Raw genomic sequence first — 23371 nt, forward strand, 5'->3', positions numbered from 1 at the left:
AAGAGCGCCCAAATCAAAGGTACGATGACTCTGTAACCCCTCAGGACCACTAAGACTTCCCAGGCACCTCTTACACCTGCTTTCCCCCAGATTTTCTCTAACCTACCTCACCCGTTGACTACTGTGTTTAAGGGAGTCTCTAAATTTTCGGCTAACTCCGTTGATGAGGTTATTTCTTTCCTTCGGTTCTTAATCAAGTTCAAGGATCAGGCAATAGTGAACAATCTCAGTAACGACCACATGTTTCAAATCCTATACCCACATGTATCTGGAGCTCTTTCTGAGCATATCATTGGGGCCATTTCCGCAAGATGGACTGTAAATTTTTCATTCCTTCTCGTGCTTGTCTTCATTAGTGCAGAAGCAGTATTTCAGAGTGCAACATTTCAACGAGTCATTATCTGAATATGTTCAAGATATTAAGCTCCAGGCTAGGATTTTCCGCCTCCACTATTCCGAGGCCCAAATGGTTGCCAACATTATTGAAGGTCTCGCCCCGAACTACAGATCATATCTGGCTCTTTCGCCACGACCAGCAACATTTGCTCAGTTGGAAGCTGTTGCAGTTTCTGCAGAAGGTGTTTGATATGCCGACCAATTAGGCCTTGCATTAGCCCCCCCTCCTATGAGCATGCCCTCTCCTCAGGATTCTAAAACCACCCCTTCACCTGCTTCCACCTCGCGTAATCCTCGTTCATGTTTCAATTGTGGCTCCACTGCTCATTTCAAGCGGGATTGTCCTAAGGTTGGGGCCTTAGGCAATGCAAGACCTGCCATTGGTAGAGGCTCTTCCACCAATACTTCTTGCCGTAACTGTGGGTCAACTAGGCCCTTCTCTAGGCAGTGCCCACATAGGCTCTGGACCCCTGGGCAATAGTAGTTCTAGATGACTAACCGCCAGTTCTAATGGTAAACCCCAAAGCGTGGCTTCTTGTTTTGTCTGTCATAACTAGAGACGAGGGAATTTGCCTATTTTATTCCTGTGTTCAGAAACGTAGTCTTTTGAGATATAAATCAGTTTTAGGGTCCTTTAAGCTAGATCCCATTTAATTGTAGCATTTATAGCCCTATCAATTTATGTATTGTGGAAAGTTGTTCTGTTGTAATGCTGTATTAGCTGTCAACTTTCAATAATTTATATTGCTAAAATGTAAATAATCATTTAATTACTGAACGGGGAGTTAGAACGCCGGTGGCCTCTTGCCACAGAGTGGGTGAAAATTAAAAATTGGTATTTTGAACTCTGGTTCATTTCCTGTGAAAATAGAGATTTACAACTGAAATATTTTCTCTTTCTTAATCTGTTTACCCTTCAGGGTTGGTTTTCCCTCGGACTCAGCGAAGGATCCCACCTCTACCATTTCAAGGGCAGTGTCGTGGAGCATGAGACTTTGGGTTGGGGGATACAACTGAGGAGATGACAAGTACCTCACCCATACAGCCTCACCTTCTATGCTGAACAGGTACCTCGTGAAGGCATGTGAAGATTGGAAGGGACAGGCAAAGGAGAGGGAAGGAAGTGGCCGCGCCCTTAAGTTAGGTACCATCCCGGCATTTTCCTGGAGGAGAAGCGGAAAACCACGGAAAAAGACTTCGACGGTGGCTGAGGTGGGAATCGAACCCAAATCTATTCAGTTGACCTCGCAAGGCTGAGTAGACCCAGTTCCAAGCCCTCGTGCCTATTTTCAAACTTCGTGGCAGAGCCGGGAATCGAACCTGGGCCTCCGTGGGTGGCGGCTAATCACACTAGCTACTGCACCACGGAAGCGGGCTACAACTGAAATGCCATTTTAAAAAATCGTGAGTATCTCTATTACGCTTCCGCTAAGCCTTCGCAAAACATAGGTTGAAGATCCAATGTGGTGAAGCTAGGACGATGTCACAAAGGCTAGACATACAAGATGGCATGGCTAGGACGATGTCACAGTGTGTTTTACAAGGCTGCAAAGACTATCTTTACAAGACCAAGCCAGTGAAAAGACCGTTTGTCTGGATTGGTGAGGTCCAGGTTAGTGACCGTTATGCTAGGAGGGGGGTGGGTGGGGGGGCAAGCGAAGAGAGTCTGGGGTGCATAAGCTCTAGCATTCCATCTAGAGTCTTGCTAAACTGACAGAAAGTAAGGTTATGAGCGCATGCCACGACAATTTCAAATCACGCGGTTTTCTAATTTCAACGAGGGTAGCAGCCTTGTGGGCTCACATGATGCAACAGAAAATAGTCTTCATGACAGCTGACCCGGCTGACCAAAGCCACCGAATAGCAAATATAAAATGTTCACAAATCGGAGATTGATAGTGCCTCTGTTTTAATTCCATATAAGTAAGAATACTGCTAGGGGGCAGCTTAGTGAGTCCCTGGCAAGCATATAGTATAAGTATAAACATGCATTTGTTTCATTTTAAAAAAAAAAGGAAAAAAGGAAAAAAAAAAATTTTAGAGGTGATGTTTCTAGAAACTTTGAAATATGGACAAGAAAATTTCGTAACTTACATGGAAATATGTCCTCAAAAAAGGTTCAGTTAAAATCTGGCAGCTTCCTGTCGAGTTCACCGGGTGAAAATATAATAAAAATGACGTGAAATGATACCTGAGTAGAGTAGAGGAGAACAAGATTGTTACCGGAAAACATTGAAAAGTTGCTTGTTGTAAATTCCTTTTATAGTATGTTATTAAATTATAAGTATTTTTTTATGCCTATTTCGTTGCCTATTTTAAATGTTAGTGCCTATTTACATGCCTATTTTGGCTAATTTAAGAGCCTATATGCCTGCCTATTTTAACTGTTTTTAGTGCCTATAATTCTCGTCTCTAGTCATAACTTACTTTGGAGGACGATTTACCTAATTCTGAGGCTAATGATTGGTCCCATTCTGACTCTAGTGCTCATTTTTTGCAATCTTGTGGGATTTCTGCCATACCTTCTTGAAAATTACCGTACTTATGCATAGAGGTAAATAATGAACCTGTCTGTGCGTTACTAGACTCTGGGAGTAGTATCAACTTGATGAGTGAGACCTGGTATCATTTTATGAAAACTGTTTGCAAGTTACCTACATTAGAACCCGTGTCCTAAACCTGCCATATTGCTAATTCCAACCCATTGAATAGTGTAGGATCCCTAGATGTCAAGATAAGAGTCCGTGATTTCACATAGAAAATGCCAGTACTAGTGGAAAAAGATTTATCCTGCCAGTTCATATTGGGTGCCAATTTTATTGCTAAAACTGGCATGATTTTGGACCTGCAGTTCAACAGATTCCATTTTAAATTTTCTGCAATAACCTTTGAGCTGTGTGATCACTCCTCTATTCTGCCTTGTCATGTTAACGCTGTTCCTGAAGAAAATGGTGAGCCCAAAGCTTTTGATATAATCATTTACCCGATGAGCAGGCCAACCAACTTAGGAAACTCTGTGATCATTTTCCTGATGTCTTTACCGACAAGTTAGGTGTCACCAATGTTTTAGATTGCTAAATTGAAGTCATGGATAACATACCTGTTTGCTCTCCTTCGTATCAGCTGCCGCCTCCCAAAATGAAAGCCCTTAAGTCTATTATTGACCGAATGGTCGCTGACGGAGTGATATGCCCTTCTCAGTCAGCCTATTCTTCTCCGATGTTTCTTGTCCCTAAACCGCAAGGTGGTTATCGTCCTGTAGTTGACTATCGGATGTTGAACCATAAAGTGGTCCTCCAATCTGTTCCCCTTCCTGATTTGCACTCTTGTTTTCCTTGGTTTGCTAATACCAACATTTTTAACACCTTTGATTTAAATTAGGCATATTATCAGATGCCTCTTGCCGAGGAATCTAAGCACCTCACAGCTTTTGCTACTGATTGGAACCTCTATGAATTTGAACACATTCCTTTTGGACTGGCAACGGGAGCTGCTGTCCTTACTCAGTTACTGGATAATGTTTTGTCTGACATTAAATTCGAGTTTGTCTATAATTACCTTGACGATTTGGTAATCTTCAGTGAAAACTTCGAGGAACACCTTGTCCATCTCAACGAAGTCCTTGAAAGACTGCGTAAAGCAGGTCTAACCCTTAAGGCTAGCAAGGTTTCTTTTGCACAACCCCAGATGTCCTCCTTAGGCAATATTGTGTCGGGGAAGGGCGTCTCAATCGATCAGTCTTGTACTGCCGCCATCCAAAATTTTCCCATGCCAAAAGACGTCAATTCTGTAGCCAGATTTATTGGCATGGTTAATTTTTTTTCGTAAATTCATTCCCAATTTTGCTGAACGGGCAGCCCCATTAAATGCCTTGAGAAGAAAGTATGCCAAATTTATGTGGGGTGATGCCCAATGTGAAGCCTTTTGCGACCTGTAATCCGCCTTATGTAACACTCCTGTACTGGCTATGCCAGATTTTTCCAAACGCTTCATCCTTCAGACTGATGCCTCTTCCACAGGCATATCCAGTGTTCTCCTTCAGGAATTTCAAGAGGGGTGTTGACCTATTTCTTATGCTTCTCGTGCTCTGAATCCTGCTGAAGGAAACTATTCCATTTATGAGTTGGAAGCCTTAGCTGTTGTCTCCTCTTTAGAATGCTTCAGAATGTACCTGGATTATCCTCCTTTTAATCTTGAAACTGATAATCAGGCGTTGAGTTGGGTACTGGCCAAACCGTGAAGGACCGGTCGTCTTGTGCGTTGGGCAGTGCGCATCTCAGCCTTCCAATTTGAAGCTCACCACTGAAAACGTTGTGGCTGATGGCCTCAGTAGGATGTTTTATCCAGGCAACTCTGACCCTCAATTAGAGCCTGCAGACTCCTCTCCTGAACAAGTATCAGCCTTTGTGAATATAGTTCTCACTGACTCTCCCTTCCTTTTCAAAGATATAAATAAACATCAGGAGCACAATGCTGAGTTAAAAGCTATTATCAACAGGATTAAATCTGGTGAACATGTCAAGCCTTACGTCCTTAAGAATGGTGTCATGTGTTGTCCTGCTCGTGGTCGCACAGACCCCAAAATTGTTGTCCCAACTAACCTAGTTCCGGCTCTCTTCAAGTATTTTCATGAATCCCCTGTGGAGGGGCATCTGGGCGGTTTCAAAACCAAAGAGAAATTTTGTACGCACTTCATTTGGAAATCCATGGAAGGTGAGATCCGTACCCTTGTCAAATCTTGTAAAACTTGAAACATCAGTAAAGCCGCCCCTAATACTCATCTAGGTCTGTTGTCTTCCGAGCAAGCTTCTCGTCCAATGGAGAGATTGTTCATAGACTACATTGGTCCTTTCCCGAGATCATGGACCGGCCATCGTTTCATACTTGTGTGTGTTGACACCTTTTTGTGTTTTACGTGGCTGTTCCCAACTCATATGGCTAACGCCAACACCACCATCTCATGCTTGAAACAGATATTTGCTTCTTTTGGATCCTGTCAATTTCTGGTGAATGATAATGCAAGAGCTTTTACTTCTGTCCAGTTCCGGAATTTCTGTTTTGACCTATCCATTGCACATGTAACTACTACCCCATATTACCCGAGGCCAAATTATGCTGAAAGAGTGAATCGTAACCTGCGATCTGCCTTCATCGCTTATCATTCCGCTGACCACTCTAAGTGGGATTTATCACTAAATTGGTTGTCGTTTGCATTTAACACTGCCGTCCATGAAAGCCACAAGCAAACTCCTGCTTTGCTAATGTTAGCCTTTACTCCAAATTCTCCACTATCAAATCTGTGGTCAATTAATGATTTTCTGCTTGACGATGCCAGCCCAGAAAAGATCCAAGCTAATTGGCACCGTGCACTAAAAAGAGGTTTATTACGCTAAAGTCCAGCGTAATTACAACCACGGGCGAAGGTTGCGCAATCTGTCTGTGGGTGACCAGGTGTATATTAAAACGCACCCCGTCAGTAGTGCTGCGGACAATGTTATCAGTAAGTTGGCCCCCAGATTTCGAGGTCCATGCGCCATCTTAAAGTTCCTTACCCCAGTGTCATTATTGGTGAGCGATCCCGAAAGGAAAAGGATCAGCAGAGTACACCTCTCTCAGATAAAAGTACCTTAAGTCGTATAGGGAGAGGTAAATACCATTGTTGGTGACCATGTAGATTTAGTTGTAAGGTATTTGTAGGATTTTAGGTGTAAGGTAATGATAAGTTTTGTTGTAAGGTAGTTGTAAGATTTTAGATGTTGGCCAGCAAGTAGTAGTTAAATCTATACCCTAATCATAAGTAATTTGTGTTAATTAGTCATGACTATAATTGTGTGGGTAAATACATTAGGTATCCTCAAGCATTTATCTCCCTTAGTGTAATGGTTAGTATGATAAGTTAGGTACGGTAGGTTTTAGTTTAGGGTCACTGATTGGAATTTATTCCCCTAACATTTCGGGTTCAGGGTAAACTCCTGTAGTTTTCTTTCACCCCTCCCCCACCGTAATCTTCTCTAAAATGTATGGATAGTGGATAGTGCTTACCCCGAGCTAGGTGCCCTAATGTCCCTGGTGTGGGAGGGGGTCTGTACATGAAATTCATTGAAACAACCATTGGGAGACTCTATGCTAGTCAGTGAATTAAACAAAGAACTCTAACCCTCCTTGACAACTGTTTTTCTCCAAGATCTTCTAGTCCGGCAGGGTAGTCTTGCCTCGAATATTCCCCTGTCTGCTGCGTGTTGGTTTATGTTACAGTGGCTGCAGTGACCAACTTCATCTGACGGCAACCTAACGTGCCAAGTTAAGGCGCATACTTTATACCTTGGGCGCTAACATCTGGCACCACAATCCTGTGGCAAAATGTTGCAATGGAGGCAGTCTGGCTAGACTCTGCCTCACACATCTGCTCATTTGGTTCAAGATACGGCTGTGCTGCACTGCAACTTACCTAACCTGGTTTGGACTGAACTTGAATGGAGGCTGTTGGCAAACGGCCGTGTTGGCAGCCACATCATCTGCAAGAACCTGTGGCCTAGTTGTGCAACTTCGATCCTATGATTGGTGTGAAAAGTGGTGCAAGATCGACTTATTCTGTAACTTCGCTAAGAAGGAGGTATTGGACGCTTTTTTACAAGAAAGTGAAAGGGCTCAGAGTTACTGGCATTTAGCAGAAGGAAAGAGTGTACATCCTTTCTGCGGACAGAGTTAAGATGGTCAAAGCATTTTGGAATATTGGCAAATGCATTTTGTTTCATTATTGGAAGTTCAACTTGAAGAAAATCAATGTTGTTAGTAGGATGACTGTCAAAATTTCCAAGAACTATTGTTGTGAATACCATTATGTTATGTTTACAAATCTGTGCTATGGTGTGTGCAAGTTTCCAGAAGTGATCCCCCCCCCAGTAATCTTATGTTAATTGTCGAGCGTAGCTCGATTTTCGGGGGGGAGAAAGGATGAGACCTGTGTAGAATCTCTCTATGATGTGGAAAGTTGTTGCAGAATATTTTATTTGTAAATCTTTTTTAAGGAATATTCGCTGTATGATGTGGAATGTTGTGGTAGAATATTTTATTTGTATTCCCTTTATCCACTTAAGTAACTACTAGATTGTAAATTATTGCTCTGTAATAGCTGGAACAGTCCAGAAAGGTTGTGACGTGAACTTTCCCTGTTGGTTGTCGATTCTAGAAATATGTCCTTACTAATTCTGGAAGATAGAAAGTTCACAATTAATGTCTGTATATGTTCAGGAATATTGTATAAACATCGTGACCGGATAAAGAGTTATGATTGGTGAATTTAGGTGGCGATAGACAAACTCCTGTGCTCTGATTGGCCACTTGGTAATTGCACCAAGGCCAGACTTCCCTTTTTAAGTGAGCGAGACAGGATTTCGTGGTCTTTCGTTCTCTCGTCAGTTCTGCGATAGACACACGTCAGCAACTCCCCGCTCCCGAGATGGCCTACCTTAGGGTAAGCACAGTTGATTTCTATTCCCCTTTAATTTACATTTAATGTTTCACTGGTGTTACCACATAGCAGTTTGCCCTACTCGCCACTCTATTCCTCAGATGCTTTAGAAAGTACGTTTACTTTCATTTAAGTGTATTTGTATCTTGTGTGCCTCTTATCCTCAAAATAATATTCTAGAACTTGATTTATGCTAAGATATATTTAGTTAACCTCTTGACCTAATTGCAAAACTCTTGGCAAGGTACATCTAATTTGTATTTCATAAGTTGTGTATCTAAATTGTGTGGATAGATGAATATGTTCGGAAGTTACCTTGTCATGTTGATTTCGGAAAATAATATTTTGAAAACAAGAGATCACCGTTCATTTTTCTGGAAACCCGCAACCTTCGCATCTCTATGGCCTTTGGTAGGTTTTCCAGCCTCCTTTCCACGTTCCTTTTTTTATAGTCATCAAGTTGCCCAACCTGATACTTGTTTGTGTGTATTCATCTACTGTTTATTGCATGTCTAGGGTTTAAAGTACCGTCTAATTTGATTTATTTTCCTCCCATTTAACTGTGTATCGTGTAACCACTGAAAATCCGGTTACAATAATAAATAAATTCTTGATAATAATAACGATATTAAAAATATCAAGAAAATATGCCACACTAGAGAAAATAGCAGACTTATTACCTCTTTGTTAAAACTTGTTGAAGCGATGGTTCATGATTCTCAAGTTCTAGAAGGTCAGTCTTTGTTCCATGTAATAGAAGAAGAATAAAGCAACATAGTTGACCAGTTGCTGCAGCTACATGAAGAGGATGGGCGAATGTTCCTCCCAATTCAGCTCCATGCTGGAGTAACAGCTTTGAATAAAAATAAAACTGAGCTAACAACCTGTTTATTGCAATCTGTAGCTAAAATTATGATGGAGAATGAGAAATAAAATAGATAACATAAGTACTGGTACCTCTTTCTGAAGTCAAAAAAGGGTAGCAATGGCTAAAAAGTCTTCTTTAAGTAAAGAATGATTTTCTAATCAGCTAGCAAAAATTATTTTGTAAAACTGTTTGTTTTGAGTGTGCTTCTGCATAGAAGCTAAAGCTGGACATTAAGAAAGTATAGAAGTAGTAGAAATGTGGATATGGAGGAGAATTAAACAAACTAGTTGGACAGCTACAACAATACTGAGAGAGGTAGGCAAAAAGATAAGAAAGAAGGTTTGCCAGTCACATTGTATTGTACAGTGACTTTTTTGGAAGGCGGGATGAACCAACATAACAGTTTATAGTGGTACATATTGGGTCATCTGGTGATGAATGAGGATAACTTTTCAGCTTACAAATCTTATTTTTATCCTGTATTTCCATCAATTCAACTAAGGTTTAGGTTGAAGGAAGAATCCCACCTTCCAATACCTACTTGTTTAATCACAAACATATTCCAGCTTAAAATCTAGTTAAATGATTAAAAAGAGTACATGTTTCGTTTCTGATTTGGAACATCTTCAGCTATGGTTTTCTTCTGTGGAAGTAAAGCAAGTTCTTTGCAACATATCAAGTTTTTCAAAATACAGACCCAAAAGACTATCATGCCTCTCAAATTTTCTTTTTGAAATTCTCAGCATAAATTTTTTTCTGACCTGTACAATTGGAGCAAAACCCCTGCTGCATGCAATGTGGAGTGGAGGTATGAGATTGCCAGCATTCCCATTAGGGTTGGCACCAGCTTGCAACACCAGTTTACAGCACTCCACATGATTCATGTGTGCAGCAACGAAGAGAGGGGTTTGCATTTTTATATCTGGAAAATCAATATCAGCTCCATACTTCAGAAGTTCTTGAACACTGTCTGCCTTTCCAGCTAAAAATAAAAACATACATTAGCATATATAGTGACTAAACTACAACCACCTACAACATGAAATATTTTTAAACCATACCTTCCAGAATTGTCCTTTAATGTAGGAAAACGTTTCTAAGGAATGCACATATACATTATGAACACCCAGTAAACATGGGTCAGAAATGCTAATACATGTAAGATGATTGTATAGCACATTCACTTTAAACTCCTGTTATGTCAAATGAATTGAAAATAAGGTCATATATCAGGGCTGGACAAATCCCAGGCACTCGGTCACCATGGCGACGAAAATAAATATGTAGGCGCCTAACAGTTTCAAATTGTAACTACTAAATTCCAGTCTGAGGAAAAACAATATTTTCAGAACTTATTTTCACTCTGAAAATAGCAATGCTTAAAAAATTAATTTGGTGGCATTTTAAAAACTCTACAGTAAAATTTGTTCCTAAGGTGTTTTTATCTTTTTCCTGTTGTTCTTGTTACTGCTGTCCTCTCTAGCATTTCAAAACATGGAGATTATAAGGTTTGGAAGCGGTTATAAGCAGCGGTTACACCTGAACATTGACCTGAATCATTATAAGCATTCGATATACGTTGTGATCGCTCGTAACCATTACGTCGACAAATTAAAACTTCACTTTTTGCCAGTCTTGGCGCCAGATTTTCTCCGTTATGTGTTTTGTGTAAGGCACTACTATCTAATAAGGAATGCTCGGGACATAGAACATTTGGGCCCACTGAATGAATGTGATTAAAGAATGATTAAGATGACATGAGATATCGCATTGGTAAAGCAGAGGTAAAACAGATGATTTTTATTTTTTATTCCTGGTGCCTAAGAAATTTTATTGCCTCCTAGAATTGTTTCTGATTTGTCCAGCCCTGTATTATATAGATAAGATAGGAGGAACAAGAAAAGGAACACAAAACTGGATAAGCATAAAGGCAGGTCAGTGAGCGAAGAAGGAGCAATAGAAGAGGATACAAGAACAATTATGGAAACTCAAAGGAAAAGGACAATCTTCATACTCTGCCATCAATAAATACGAGGGGCGTTCAATATATAACGCAATACATTTTATTTCTCGGCCAACTTTGGTTTTAAAAAATTGGAATTTTGTTTGGGATATCTTTAAATATTCCCACTTTGTCCTGCAGAGTTTCATTAATTTCCGATAGGTGGCAGCACTATAACTAGGCTTCAAAATGGCGTGTAACGGAGGTGCGCACTAAACAGAGAGCAGTTATTGACTTTCTTTTTTGACACAAAACCAGGGCATCACAGATGTTCATAGACACTTGCAGAAAATCTACGGAGACCTAGCAGTGGACAAAAACATGGTGAGTCTTTAGCCGAGGCGTGTTTCATCATCACATTACCGACAGGAGCTCACAAAACTTCATTGGACTGGTTTTTTTCCCTCATCCATCCTACAGCCCAGACCTCGCGCCTTCTGACTAAATCTGTTTGGCCCATTGAAGGATGCACTCCGCAGGAAGCACTACGTGGATGATGGGGAAGTTACCAATGCAGCACGATGTTGGCTCCGATATCGACCAGTCAAGTGGTACCATGCAGGCATATATGCCGTCACATTACGGTAGCGCAAGGACGTAGCATTGAACGGAGATTATGTTGAAAAATAGGGTATTGTAGCAAGAAGATGGGGGAATAACATGGTGTATTTCAATCCTCAATAAAACCAACCTGCTTTTAGAAAAAAAATGTGTTGCATTATATGTTCAACTCCCTTTGTACCTAGGCTCTCTCCTCGTCAATCCCAGTTCTTCTACGTCCATCTCTTTTCAGACCCCAGCAAGCTCATTTCTGATTTTCAATTTCATCAGGACGACAATTTATAAATCTCATTTTTGTCCTGTATTGGCATCAACTCAACTAAGATTTAGGTTGGAGGAAGAATCCCACCTTCAAACACTTATTTGCTTTTTTATGGCTAACCTATGTAATCACTAACATATTCCAGCTTAAAATATAGTTAAATGATTAAAAAAGTACAGTTTTTTTCTGATTTGGATCATCTTCAGCTAAGAAACATGTGTAAAGATACAAATATACAAGATGCAACATGTGTAAAGAGCAACCAACACGAAATCGGGAGGTTGTGGGTTTGGATCCCACTGGTGTCCGGTTGGCCATTTTTGTTCTGTACTTAACATCTCTTCAACACATACTAAATGTATGTAACACGACCTAATAGGTTGAAAGTCGATTTTGATTACAATGTGGTCGTGAAAATTCAATATTCATTGACTTGGCACTCAACGGGCGACTTGCACGCACTCTACAGTGTTCCAACAGAACAAAGATGACCTAGGCCACCATACTTCAATGGGTAGAGCAATCAACGCGAATTCGGGAGGTTGTGGATTCGGATTCCACTGGAGTCCAGTTGGCCATTTTTGTTCTGTACTTAACATCTCTTCAACACGTACTAAATGTTTGTAAAACGACCTAATAGGTTGAAAGTCGATTTTGATTACAATGCGGTCGTGAAAATTCCAACTTGGTACAATTATGACTTACTATCCAGAGATGAGCACTGTGGGGATAAGCTGTCCCTAGCACCTCTAGGGGTGGGGGTCAGGGGGGTTACATATAAGAATTATCGAAAATAGTGTCAAATCCACAGTTTTCTTTCGGGGTCGCTGAGATGAATAGTGACACTCTGGATTTTTTCAAAGTCCAAGTTCAGGCCCCGTTTGGATGGGGGGCATGGGGGGAGTGAGATATGAAAATAATTGAAAATAATGGGTGAAATAAATAAAGGATGAAAAAAATAAAATGACCAAAATGACCGAGATTATGGATCTATGTATGTAATTTTCAGCATAGCTGTCAACTACGTTTGGTACTTACTATCTGTGAAAAATGCTGTTGGGGCAAGAGACCCTTGGAATCCTCAGAGGAGAAAGTACAAACATAGCTCAAAATGACCGATATTAGTGTCGAATCCATATTTCTGAGGACTACTGATAAGATCTCAACCAAACTCGGTACACATGACTTACTGTCGGAGGACTAACCACGCGGGGGTAAGACACCCCTAGCATCCTTAGTGGTAGGGGGTTAGATACAAAAATAATAAAAAATAGTGCCGAATCCACAGTTTCCAGGTTTGTGAGATGAATAGTGACACTCAGGATTTTTTAAAGTTCAAGTTCAACCCCTTTGGCATTGTGAGTGAGAATGGGGGAAAAAATAAAATTACCAAAATGCTGAATATATGGATGTATGTGTGTATTTCCCAGCATAGCTGTCTACTAAATTTGGTACAAATATTACTTGCTATCTGTGAAAAATGCTGTGGGGGCAAGACACCCCTAGAACCCCTACGGGAGAGGGTGAAATAAAAATGTAACTAAACGTGACCAATAACAGTATCGAATCCATAGTTTTCAGGACTACTGGAGTGATTTGAACCAAATTTGGTACACTTATGACTTACTATCAGGAGACTAACCCTGTGGGGTATGATACCCTTAGCACCCCTAGGGGTGGGGGTTGGAGGGGGTAAGATATAAAAATAATCAAAGATAGTGTGGAATTTATTGTTTTCAGGGCCGATGAATGAATCATGACACTCCGGATGTCGTTTAAGCCCATGTTGAGCCTCCTTTCGCATAGCGGGTGAGAAAAAGTGAAAAAGAAAATTTCCGAATTAACCGAGATAATGGATGTATGTGTGTATGTTCCTGCATAGTTCTCAACTAAAATTGATGACTTACTGACTGACTGACTGACTGACTGGAAAAAATACTGTGAGGGTGAGAGACCTCTAGCCCCCTAGGGTAGAGTTAAAAAAAAAAAATCGAAAACGACCGATATTTGAGTCAAATCTATAGTTTCTGGGGTTGCTGAGAAGAACTAGGACACTCTGGATGCCATTTATGACAAAGTTCAGTTTCAGTCAGCAGGAGGAGTGAGAATGAGTGAAGAAAAGAAAATGTCCAAAATGACAGAGTTTATGGACGTATGAGTGTATATTCTAATGTACATATAACATATTATCTGAAAGAAATTACTCTGGGGTAAGATACCGCTAGCACCCCTATGGGTGGGATTGACTTACAGAAAGTACGGATAGAGGAATGAAAATTGCTAATTACAAGTATTAATGTACAGTCCATAGTTTTCGGAGTCGGTGTGGTGAATTATGACACTCCGAATGTTGTTCAAGTCCATATTCAGCCCCCATCGGCATGGGGATGAGAAGGGATGAAAAGGAAAATGTCCAAAATGAATGAAATTACACATGTATATGTGTTTCTTCCAGCATAGCCCCCATACAGTCCTGGTACACATATAACTTGATATCTGAAGAAAATACTGTTGGAGGAAAACACCCCTAGCACTTGCAGGAGAGGGAGTGAAATATAAAAATTAATGAAAATGACTGATATCAATGTTGAATCCAGTTTTATGAGGTTGCTGAGTTGAACTGTGACACTCTGGATGCTGGTTACGGTTGGGAAGGGGTGAAAATGACCAAGATTATGGATGTATGTCAGTAGGTATATTTCAGAATAGCTCTCAACGAAACTTGGTATACATGTGACTTACCATCTGAAAAAAAAAAAAAAAATACTATGGAGATGAAACATCCCAACCCCCGGTTGGGGTGGGGAATGGGAGAGGTTGACATGTAAAAGTAATGGAAAGTAACCTATATTAATGTCAAATCTATTATTTCTGTTATTTACGTTTCTTTGAGATGAATTTTTACGCTCTGGATTCAGTTTAAGTCTACGTTCAGCCTCCACTGAAACGGGGGACTGAGATGGGCTTAAAAGTAAATAACCGATATTAGTGTTGAATCCAATGCTTTTGAGGTCGCAATGCTGATTGGTGACAGTCTCAGTGAAGATTCAAATCGTGCACATCATATCTATAATGCAATGGATAAATACATACGATTTTTTCATGACGAGATCAAATACTTCCTGGGGAATTTGAGCTTCCATACGGACAAAGTTTTTACTCGAAAACTAAATAATCTAAAACTTGAAATCAAACACATCTAAATAACTCTAAAAATACATAATAGATTGTAAAATATCAATCAACATGTCAAAAAGGAATTCTATAAAAATTCACTTCATGCATAACTAACTGGTAATACAAATCTTAAAGGTAAACATTCAAAAACTATCCGGGCAATGCTAGTATCATAAATAAGCAACTAAAGCAACTTTTCCAGCATTTTGAAAAAAGAAGCTCACTTTCCAGGATCCCTTACATACAGATTTTATTACAAATTTGAACATCGACTTGTTGAGTGTTGTAGCTCAACATGAAGGAATGTTTTATCTCATCATCATCATCATCATCATCATCATGATAAGTGTTTTTTTATTTCATATAGGTCAATGTTTGTATCTTTACACATGTTTTTTAGCTGAAGATGTTCCAAATCAGGAATGAAACATGTCCTTTTTTAATCATTTAACTAGATTTTATGCTGGAATATGTTTGTGATTACATAGACTAGCCATAAAAATCAAATAAGTATTGGAAGGTGGGATTTCACCTTCAACCTAAATCTTAGTTTATCAGGAGGGGCAGACATCAGCACTCATTGAGGGGCCATCTGGATGGATAAATCATCCAAATATTTGATAATTTTCTTGTTCCATCTATCTATATACCAGTGGCGGCTGGTGGTGTCTGAAGCTGGGTGCTGCACTAAATTTTTCAATGTCACGTTTTTATATGAGAAGCTTACAGAAATAACAAGAAAATCTATTATCATTAAATAATGAACTACCATATATTCCTATTAAACTCAAATATATACAGCAATAAAAAAAAAAGAGGAAATAACAGGCTAGTTATACAGTATAACTACAATAATTACTTTTACCTCTCCTGAATTGAAAATTTGCCCTCCAGTTTATCATTGATCCAAAATGTTTGTAATATTGTAAGTGGATCGGTGGAAAAGAAATTACTGTTATGAGAGTAGAGAAGGCAGGCATGAAGTCATCTCTAAAGAGTGGTGCAATCTAACAGGGATATTTGGAGTTGTTACTCGATAGGGTGTTAGCTGGTTGTGTGCAACATCCAAGGACCGATACTGGCGAGTGTGCTACTGATGCATAGGCATAGGCTTAGGCTTACCACTTGGGAGTTGCCATAGGAAAGGAAAAACCCCCTGAGTTTGTTTCAAATCTGGCAGCATTATGACATCGAAGGGCCATATTTTGGTGGTTGGTGGTGCTATTTGTTTTACGTAGCACCGACACAGATAGGTCTTATGCCGACGATGGGACAGGAAAGGCCTACAAATGGGAAGGAAGCGGCCGTGGCCTTAATTAAGGAACAGCCCCAGCATTTGCCTGGTGTGAAAATGGGAAACCACGGAAAACCATCTCAGGGCTGCCGACAGTGGGGTTCGAACCCACTCTCCCGGATGCGAGCTCACAGCTGTGCGCTCCTAATCGCACGGCCAACTTGCCATAGTTTAGAATATATGTTAGGTTTATTCAACTAACAAAATAGAAGAAAAGATGGTAGATGAAGTGTAAAATTATTGGGAGTTGTGCAACACTGCAACAATACCACGCACCACCCCTGCTATATACGTCCTGATTTGACACTTGTTTGTTCCTTTCCGATATTTGAATTGTAAATAAGTAATGAAAAGGTACAAACAAGTGAAAATCAAGTTATACAGAGAAAGGGGCATTAAAAGGAACACAGACACGATAAACACAATGAGAGGTCAGTGTTGGAAGAGGGAGAAAATGAAAACACACAAAGACAAGGAGAATCTCCACATCCTCATAATACAATGTTGTCAACAAATAAGCGAGCTCTCTCCTCGTTAGTCCCAGCTCTTCTACAACTATTTCTTATCAGCCCCCAATGAGCTCATTCATTTGTGCTTCCCAGCTTCATTAGGGTAGGCATCAATGATCACTGAGGAGCCACCTTGACAGATTTTCAGTCCTTGTGTGGGAATTGCGGGATAAGAAGTAAGATGGATAAACATAGGAAAAGGGAATAAATAAAAATTAATGCAGGTAGTAAAAATCTAGGAACAGAAGACAGAGAAGGAGAAAAGGACTCCAACGGTTCCATATACAAAATTTATTTCAAAAACAACTTGTATAACGATGTTGACCGTTTTGAGTTAACAGTGAAGTTACCTTCTATATGCCCGCCTCGTGACTATGATCATTAAGGCATTGAAGTCTAAATGGTCTGACACCGTGGTTAACCGTTTCGAGTCCCGTTGGTTAAAAATATTAACCATCAGAATGTTGGCCGACAGGTTAGGGGGAGGTGGTGGTATACAATTTCTAATCACTAGATTGTATGCCAAAAGCCTGGATTAAATTCAAAACCTCTCTGCAGAGATCAATCATATGGAGGGAGGGCATATGACGGCTGTTGACAGTGATTTGTATGTTGGATGGGGATGTTAAGCCTTGAGCAGACGCCTTGGTACTATTCGACAGGAGTAGGCTATGTGCCGGCACCGGGTTTCACCATATCCCTTCTTACTATCATATATCACGTCATTCATTTCATCTCATTAACTCCTCTGACAAGATTGCCATCAGGAAGGGCATCCAGTCATAAAAACCTGCGATGACAGATTCATCTCACTTCATACCCGACCCCGCAGAGAAATGGGACAAAGGATGGACAAACAAACGGTGAAGTTACCTTCTATATACCACTCATCTCAAGGAATAAAAAGATAGGTCAAAGGATTTAAAGTTCTCAGGGGAAGCAATTTTTTTGTTTTTAAATGATACTAAATCACTGGTTGACCAAATGTTGTCAAACTATTCTGCACTATGTGAAACAGCTAATGATCTTGATTTGATTTTGTCTAATTCAAAATATGACGCAAGTATTTGCTTTGGATCTTGAATTAAAGTAACTTTTCCAAAGTGGTGTAGGTCACATTTTGTGTTGTTAGCTAGGGAGGTTTATAAGCTCTTTTTAACAAAGGCAGCTATGTAAATTCACTACCAATAATTTTTTAATTTATTTTCAAGACAATAATGTCCACTTCCACCAAACCAACAGAAAATATTCTACACAAACTGACATATCTGCCTGAAGCCAATTTTTATTAACAATATTACCAGGCGAGTTGGCCGTGCGCATAGAGGCGCATGGCTGTGAGCTTGCATCTGGGAGATAGTAGGTTCGAATCCCACTATCGGCAGCCCTGAAAATGGTTTTCCGTGGTTTCCCATTTTCACACCAGGCAAATGCTGGGGCTGTACCTTAATTAAGGCCACGGCCGCTTCCTTCCAACTCCTAGTCCTTTCCTATCCCATCGTCGCCATAAGACCTATCTGTGTCGGTGCGACGTAAAGCCCCTAGCAAAAAAATTAAAAAAATAAATAAATAACAATATTCAGAATAATAAACTGATAACTCAACTTATCTGGTTCTTACCAGTGACTGTTTAGTATTCCTGAATAACGTGGAAGTAAAATTTGGCTATTTCTTCATTATTATGATGAAATTACTTCTCTTGTTAGTGTCAAAAGAGAGAGCATTGACCTTAGTACTGTAGATTACTGCAAAAATTAACAAGAATAAATTACTTATCTGGTTTTTCCCTGGGATGAGTAATATGTATATTCATTATTTTAAACACAAAAAGCTCAAGTCATTGAGAGTTTTAGATGGCCATGGAAAAAAGGATTTGAATTCAGGTACAAAATAAGTAATTGTTTCTGGACTTAACAGCCCATACGTAGAGAAAGTAAAAACCTACTTCAAGCACTGATCCCAGATTGTTCTGATTTAATAGACTCTAAGTGTAGATAGTGAAGATATTAAAAAACTGTGGCATCTCTTGAGCATAAGGAAGAGGAGTTCCATTTCAAAATCAGCCAGTAATTACACTTTAGCCACTTTATAAGTAAATGATGGTGTAGTTATTATTCATGGTCTGCAGTGCTCTGTATAAAATTGTTGATCAATTAATTTTTCCTACCTGAAGGGCATCTCCTAAGAAAGAAAAAGGAAGGGAAGATGACATTCTCAAGCTAATGGCATATATCCTTAAAAGGAAGGAACTACAATATTATATGAAAAAATATTACAGGACTGGCCATTGTGTGAGTAGTTTAATTTTTACAGTATTTCCAGGGATTGTATCAATCAATTTGTAGAGAGTAATACGTTAGTTTTGTATGTACTATATTTTTAATTTCACTAAAACCTTTAAGTTTCTGATATGTAGGGTTTCTATGTTTAAATATATTCTAAAATGTTTTAAAAATCATTTTAGTTGTTAATGTGTTAATTTCAGAAACAACATAAGTCAATGGTTTTTATAAATGTAAAGGAACGATTCAGGATTTTTTTTTTTACAAAACTAAAAGACAAACCCATCTTAAATATGGCACAGAACCCCTCCCTATCAGAAGGGTCAGTATATTTATGATAACAATATCCTATGCCTTTGCTGGCAGGATGTAGTGTTTACAGTGCACTATGTCTTCTGGTTTGGGCTAGAACAAATATGTTACTTTCATTGACCTGTCTCAGTCTCACCCTTGGCTTTGACAATATGAAAGTGACCAAGGTACGAGTGACGTTAGTAATATCATCCCTTACGCAGCCAGTCCCTGTTATAAATGGTGTGAAAATATTGCTCATGGGGTTGGTTGGTGCATGCATTTCAGTGGGCTTGGCAGACTGATATGTAATAGCAACTTCTGACCCGGTGAGGAAAGCAACTGCAAACTATCTCACTCCTCATTTCCCAAGAATGCCTCTTCAGTGGCACCCAGGCTATCTATGACAGCTGTTGGCAGAACTGTGAAGGATCAAATAAGCCTTTGGGATGAATACCCAACATACACAACATACAACAATATCCTTGTAAGGTGTTTTTTTATATTTCTTTGCAATTTCTGAAAAGCCACTGTTCACTGATCTATGTTATTTCTGAAATAAACTATTCATACAGTAATGGAAAGGACAAAAAATGATAAAGAGGTAATTCTAAAAGTAGTGAAAGCTGGTTCAATGTCCTGAATTATCACTACTATATTATTATAATAGTTATCAACATTGAAAAATACAGTAATTCAAGTCTAAAAAAGATAAGTAAATAAACAATTATATGTTCATGGCATTGAACACTCTAAGTACCCAGGTGTTATTATAAGGAAACATCTTCATTGAGATTATCACATTAATGAGATTGTAAATAAAGGTACCAGATCTCTTCCATGAACCTACTACGCTGGCGTAGCAGGGGAAGAGGTGATACTCCCACGTGGTGCGTCCTAGGTGGCGGATAGTGGGGTCCTAACCGGCTTGCTGGCAGACTTGAGGGAAATAAAATACCTCCCGCGGACCAAACACACTACCCCCTGCGGGTGCGGGACGCACATGTAGAATACACCCGCGGTATCCCCTGCCTGTCATAAGAGGTGACTACAAGGGGCTCTCAACTTGGGAGTGTGGATTGGCGACCACTGGGCCCTTAAATGAGTCTTGACATTACTTCCACTTACTTGTGCCAGGCTCCTCACTTTCGTCTATCCTGTCCGACCTACCTCGGTCAACTTTTGTTCTTTTCCGACCCCGACGGTGTTAGAGCATTCGAGGCCTAGGGAGTCTTTCAATGACACACCCTTCGTGGCCCTTGCCTTTCATCGTCCGTTACTTCATTTTTCGAAGTGACGGATCCCTTCTTCTTCTTTTTTCTCTCTCTCTACCCCCTGTGGGTGGGGGACACAGACGAAAAATACGCCCACAGTATCCCCTGCCTGTCGTGAGAGGCGACTAAAAGGGGCGACCAAGCGATGATTGAATTAGAACCATGAAACTACTTTTGATTCGTACCATCACGCGGGGAACACCATGGGTTGCCTGTACTTGCAAGTAGTACAACTATATTAGGTACGAAATAGGTTTGTGATTAGTAGCAACAAGAAGGGGTTCTCCTGTGGGTTTCCAGTACCCGTGCGTCGTACCCATGTGAGCAACACCGCGGGTCTGGGCGTTGCCTGTGAGTTGTACCACTATATGAGCGACACCATGGGTCTGCGTTGCCTGAGATTAGTACCCACTATTTGAGGAACACCACAGGATTGTAATAGTCCCTGTGGTTAGTACACCTAGGTGAGGAAATTCATCAGTTTGTGTTGGCTATGAGTAGTGCCATTGTGTGAGAAACACCATAGATTTGCGTTACCTATACGAAGTACAATACTTGTGAGTAGTACCATCCTGTGTGGAACACCGTGAGTCTTCGCACTTTTGATTAGTACCCCAACATGACAAATACCATGGTTCTACTTTACTCACAACATGTACCATTCTGAGGGGCCTTAGACCTGGATTTTGGACCCCTTTAGACATCAAGCATCCTCAATTAAGGACTGTGCTTTATAAGTGGTCCCTTGGTCAGTTATACTATTATTTATGACCTTTTTCTTGAGTCGGATCCACTGTTTTTTGTTTGTTTCTTGTTTGTTTTTGTGTTTTTGGGCTCATGTCCATCCATTCATTTTTCATTACCTTTTTTTATTTTGGTCAGTGGATTTTTTGAACTTTCTGTTGTCATTCCATTTGTACCATTAGGGGCCGATGACCTCGATGTTAGGCCCCTTTAAACAACAAGCATCATCACCATCATCAGCACCAGATCTCTTCATACGTGATGAGAGTATCCTTAATGTCATAGAAAATCTATTACATTTCATCCTTTCCACACAACTACTACAGTGATGAAGACACTAGGGGAAGGAAGGAGAGAAATTGTGGAAGAGAAGTGGGCTAATGTTGTAATTAGGATGTGTCTAAATGCAGTTTAGAATGACCTATTGTAGTATATTACTTTTTATAAATTTAAGTTCTTACATTCTTATTGAATAATATTTGTGTAGTAGGGGAAAAATGTATTTGGGAGTTTAGATCTTACTAGAATTCTATTGTTTCAATTAACCTGTTGTAGTTAGCATAGGCTTAATTACAATCTAGAACTGTAGCATAGCTATTTTTATTAGATAGTATCTTGTATGCTTTTTCTGTTTGTGAATAGTAGTAGTAGTAGTAGTAGTAGTAGTAGTAGTAGTAGTAGTAGTCTGGCTATCTGTCTATACATGTATTTAGTGTAACTACCTAATTCCTATAGTTAGCCTGTTATTCCTAGTAATTCATAATTTGGATACGTCTAACTAGAATGTTTGTAGTTTACTTATTTTATCAGTTAGTTTCTTGCCTGCATTATTGTCATGAAATCTTTGTGTAATATACAATATCTCCTTTCTCTGGCACACATACTTCTCTTCATAGAATATGCTATTTTATTTCTGTTGATATTTCCACACTCCAGTAAAACGTGCTCAAAATGGAACTCGAATAAAACGGGAACTTGTCCACTATGGAATATTTTCTCGGTCCCGGTGAAGCTATAATACCAATATAAATAGTCCGTTATTGGACATTATAAATTTTCCAGCTAACTCATTCCTGGTTGCCAACGTTTCGCCCCCATGTGCTAAGTTGGGCTCATCAGTTGGTACTTAACACATCCACCAAGACACATGGCTAGTACATACCGTGGAGGCAACTGCGTAGGCTACTTGGAGCTACCGGCAGTGTCAATGCACTATGAAAGAGAAAATTTATAATGTCCAATAACAGACCATTTATATTGGTATTATAAATTTACTCATTCAGGACAAATATTTCAGGTTCCCTATGGGAATCAACATCTATATCATCTGATGGCCAAGTAGGCATCAATTTTTGGTATGAGACAAAGTTTCTCATAGTGCATTGGCACTGCCGGTGGCTCCAAGTAGCCTACGCAGTGGTTCCACGGTCTTCTCTCAGTTTCTGCAAGATCATCGTGACCTGGGTAGTTACGCTTCATCACTGTCTTCTAGAAGCTTCTAGAACTTTCCAGCACCTCCATCTACGGGTTTCGCTTACGAACTTCACCTCGTGGATTCTTCTAGAAGGGCCTTGTTCCATCCTACGCCCATCATGAGCTCACCTTTGGAAGGTGATCCGACTTCTCTTTTGGATACCCTAGAACATCAGGACATGGATGACCAGAGCACCAAGATTGAACGTTCTCACGAGGCTGATTCACCTAGCCCTACTGATGGTCAGAAGAAGGTTCGTGCCCTTCCTCTGCCTTTTGATGATGAGTCTACCGGCTCCACCTACACCGGGAGCTCTGCAGCTGAACAAGCAGGCACGCCATCCTCAGTCAGCGGCATCAACCCGCTGCCTCCTACCAAGAACCCTCAGCCACTACCGTCTACTCAAACAGCATCACTAGCTCTCTATATGCCAGGGAATGTCCGAAGCTACGCTGACGCAGCGAAGAACCCTGCCCTGCCTAACCATGTTCGTCAGCGCAGTGCCATCACATCCATCCCTACCCCTCCTCCCCAGTTCCATATCATTAAGCTCACCAACATCGACCCACATCTTGACAATACCAGGACCCTTTACCAGCTCATCTCCCGATTCACTCCTAACCTGGCCCAGTGCCATCTGGAAATTCAGCGCACTACAGAAGGATTTAACCTCAAGACATCAATACCTTTCTACTCCCATTTCACCGGGGCCATCGGCATACATCAGCTGGGTAAGCACGCCAGGGCTACCAGCTTGACTCAGCAA

At 40.2% G+C, this 23371-nt stretch overlaps 1 protein-coding gene across 2 annotated transcripts in view; it reads right to left on the reverse strand.

The window, feature by feature from the left end:
• The window catches only part of LOC136871606 (ankyrin repeat and SOCS box protein 12), a 73338-nt gene that overhangs the window by 12921 nt on the left and 37046 nt on the right, over window positions 1-23371 (reverse strand). For both annotated transcript variants that reach the window (XM_067145062.2, XM_067145072.2), the window contains exons 3-4: window positions 9497-9717; window positions 8548-8720 (exon numbers count right to left, since the gene is read on the reverse strand). In XM_067145062.2, the coding sequence (XP_067001163.2) occupies window positions 8548-8720; window positions 9497-9717 (394 nt within the window). The remainder of the gene's footprint in view (window positions 1-8547; window positions 8721-9496; window positions 9718-23371) is intronic.

This window comes from Anabrus simplex, chromosome 1 (assembly GCF_040414725.1).
Source record: "Anabrus simplex isolate iqAnaSimp1 chromosome 1, ASM4041472v1, whole genome shotgun sequence".
NCBI classification, from domain to species: domain Eukaryota; kingdom Metazoa; phylum Arthropoda; class Insecta; order Orthoptera; family Tettigoniidae; genus Anabrus; species Anabrus simplex.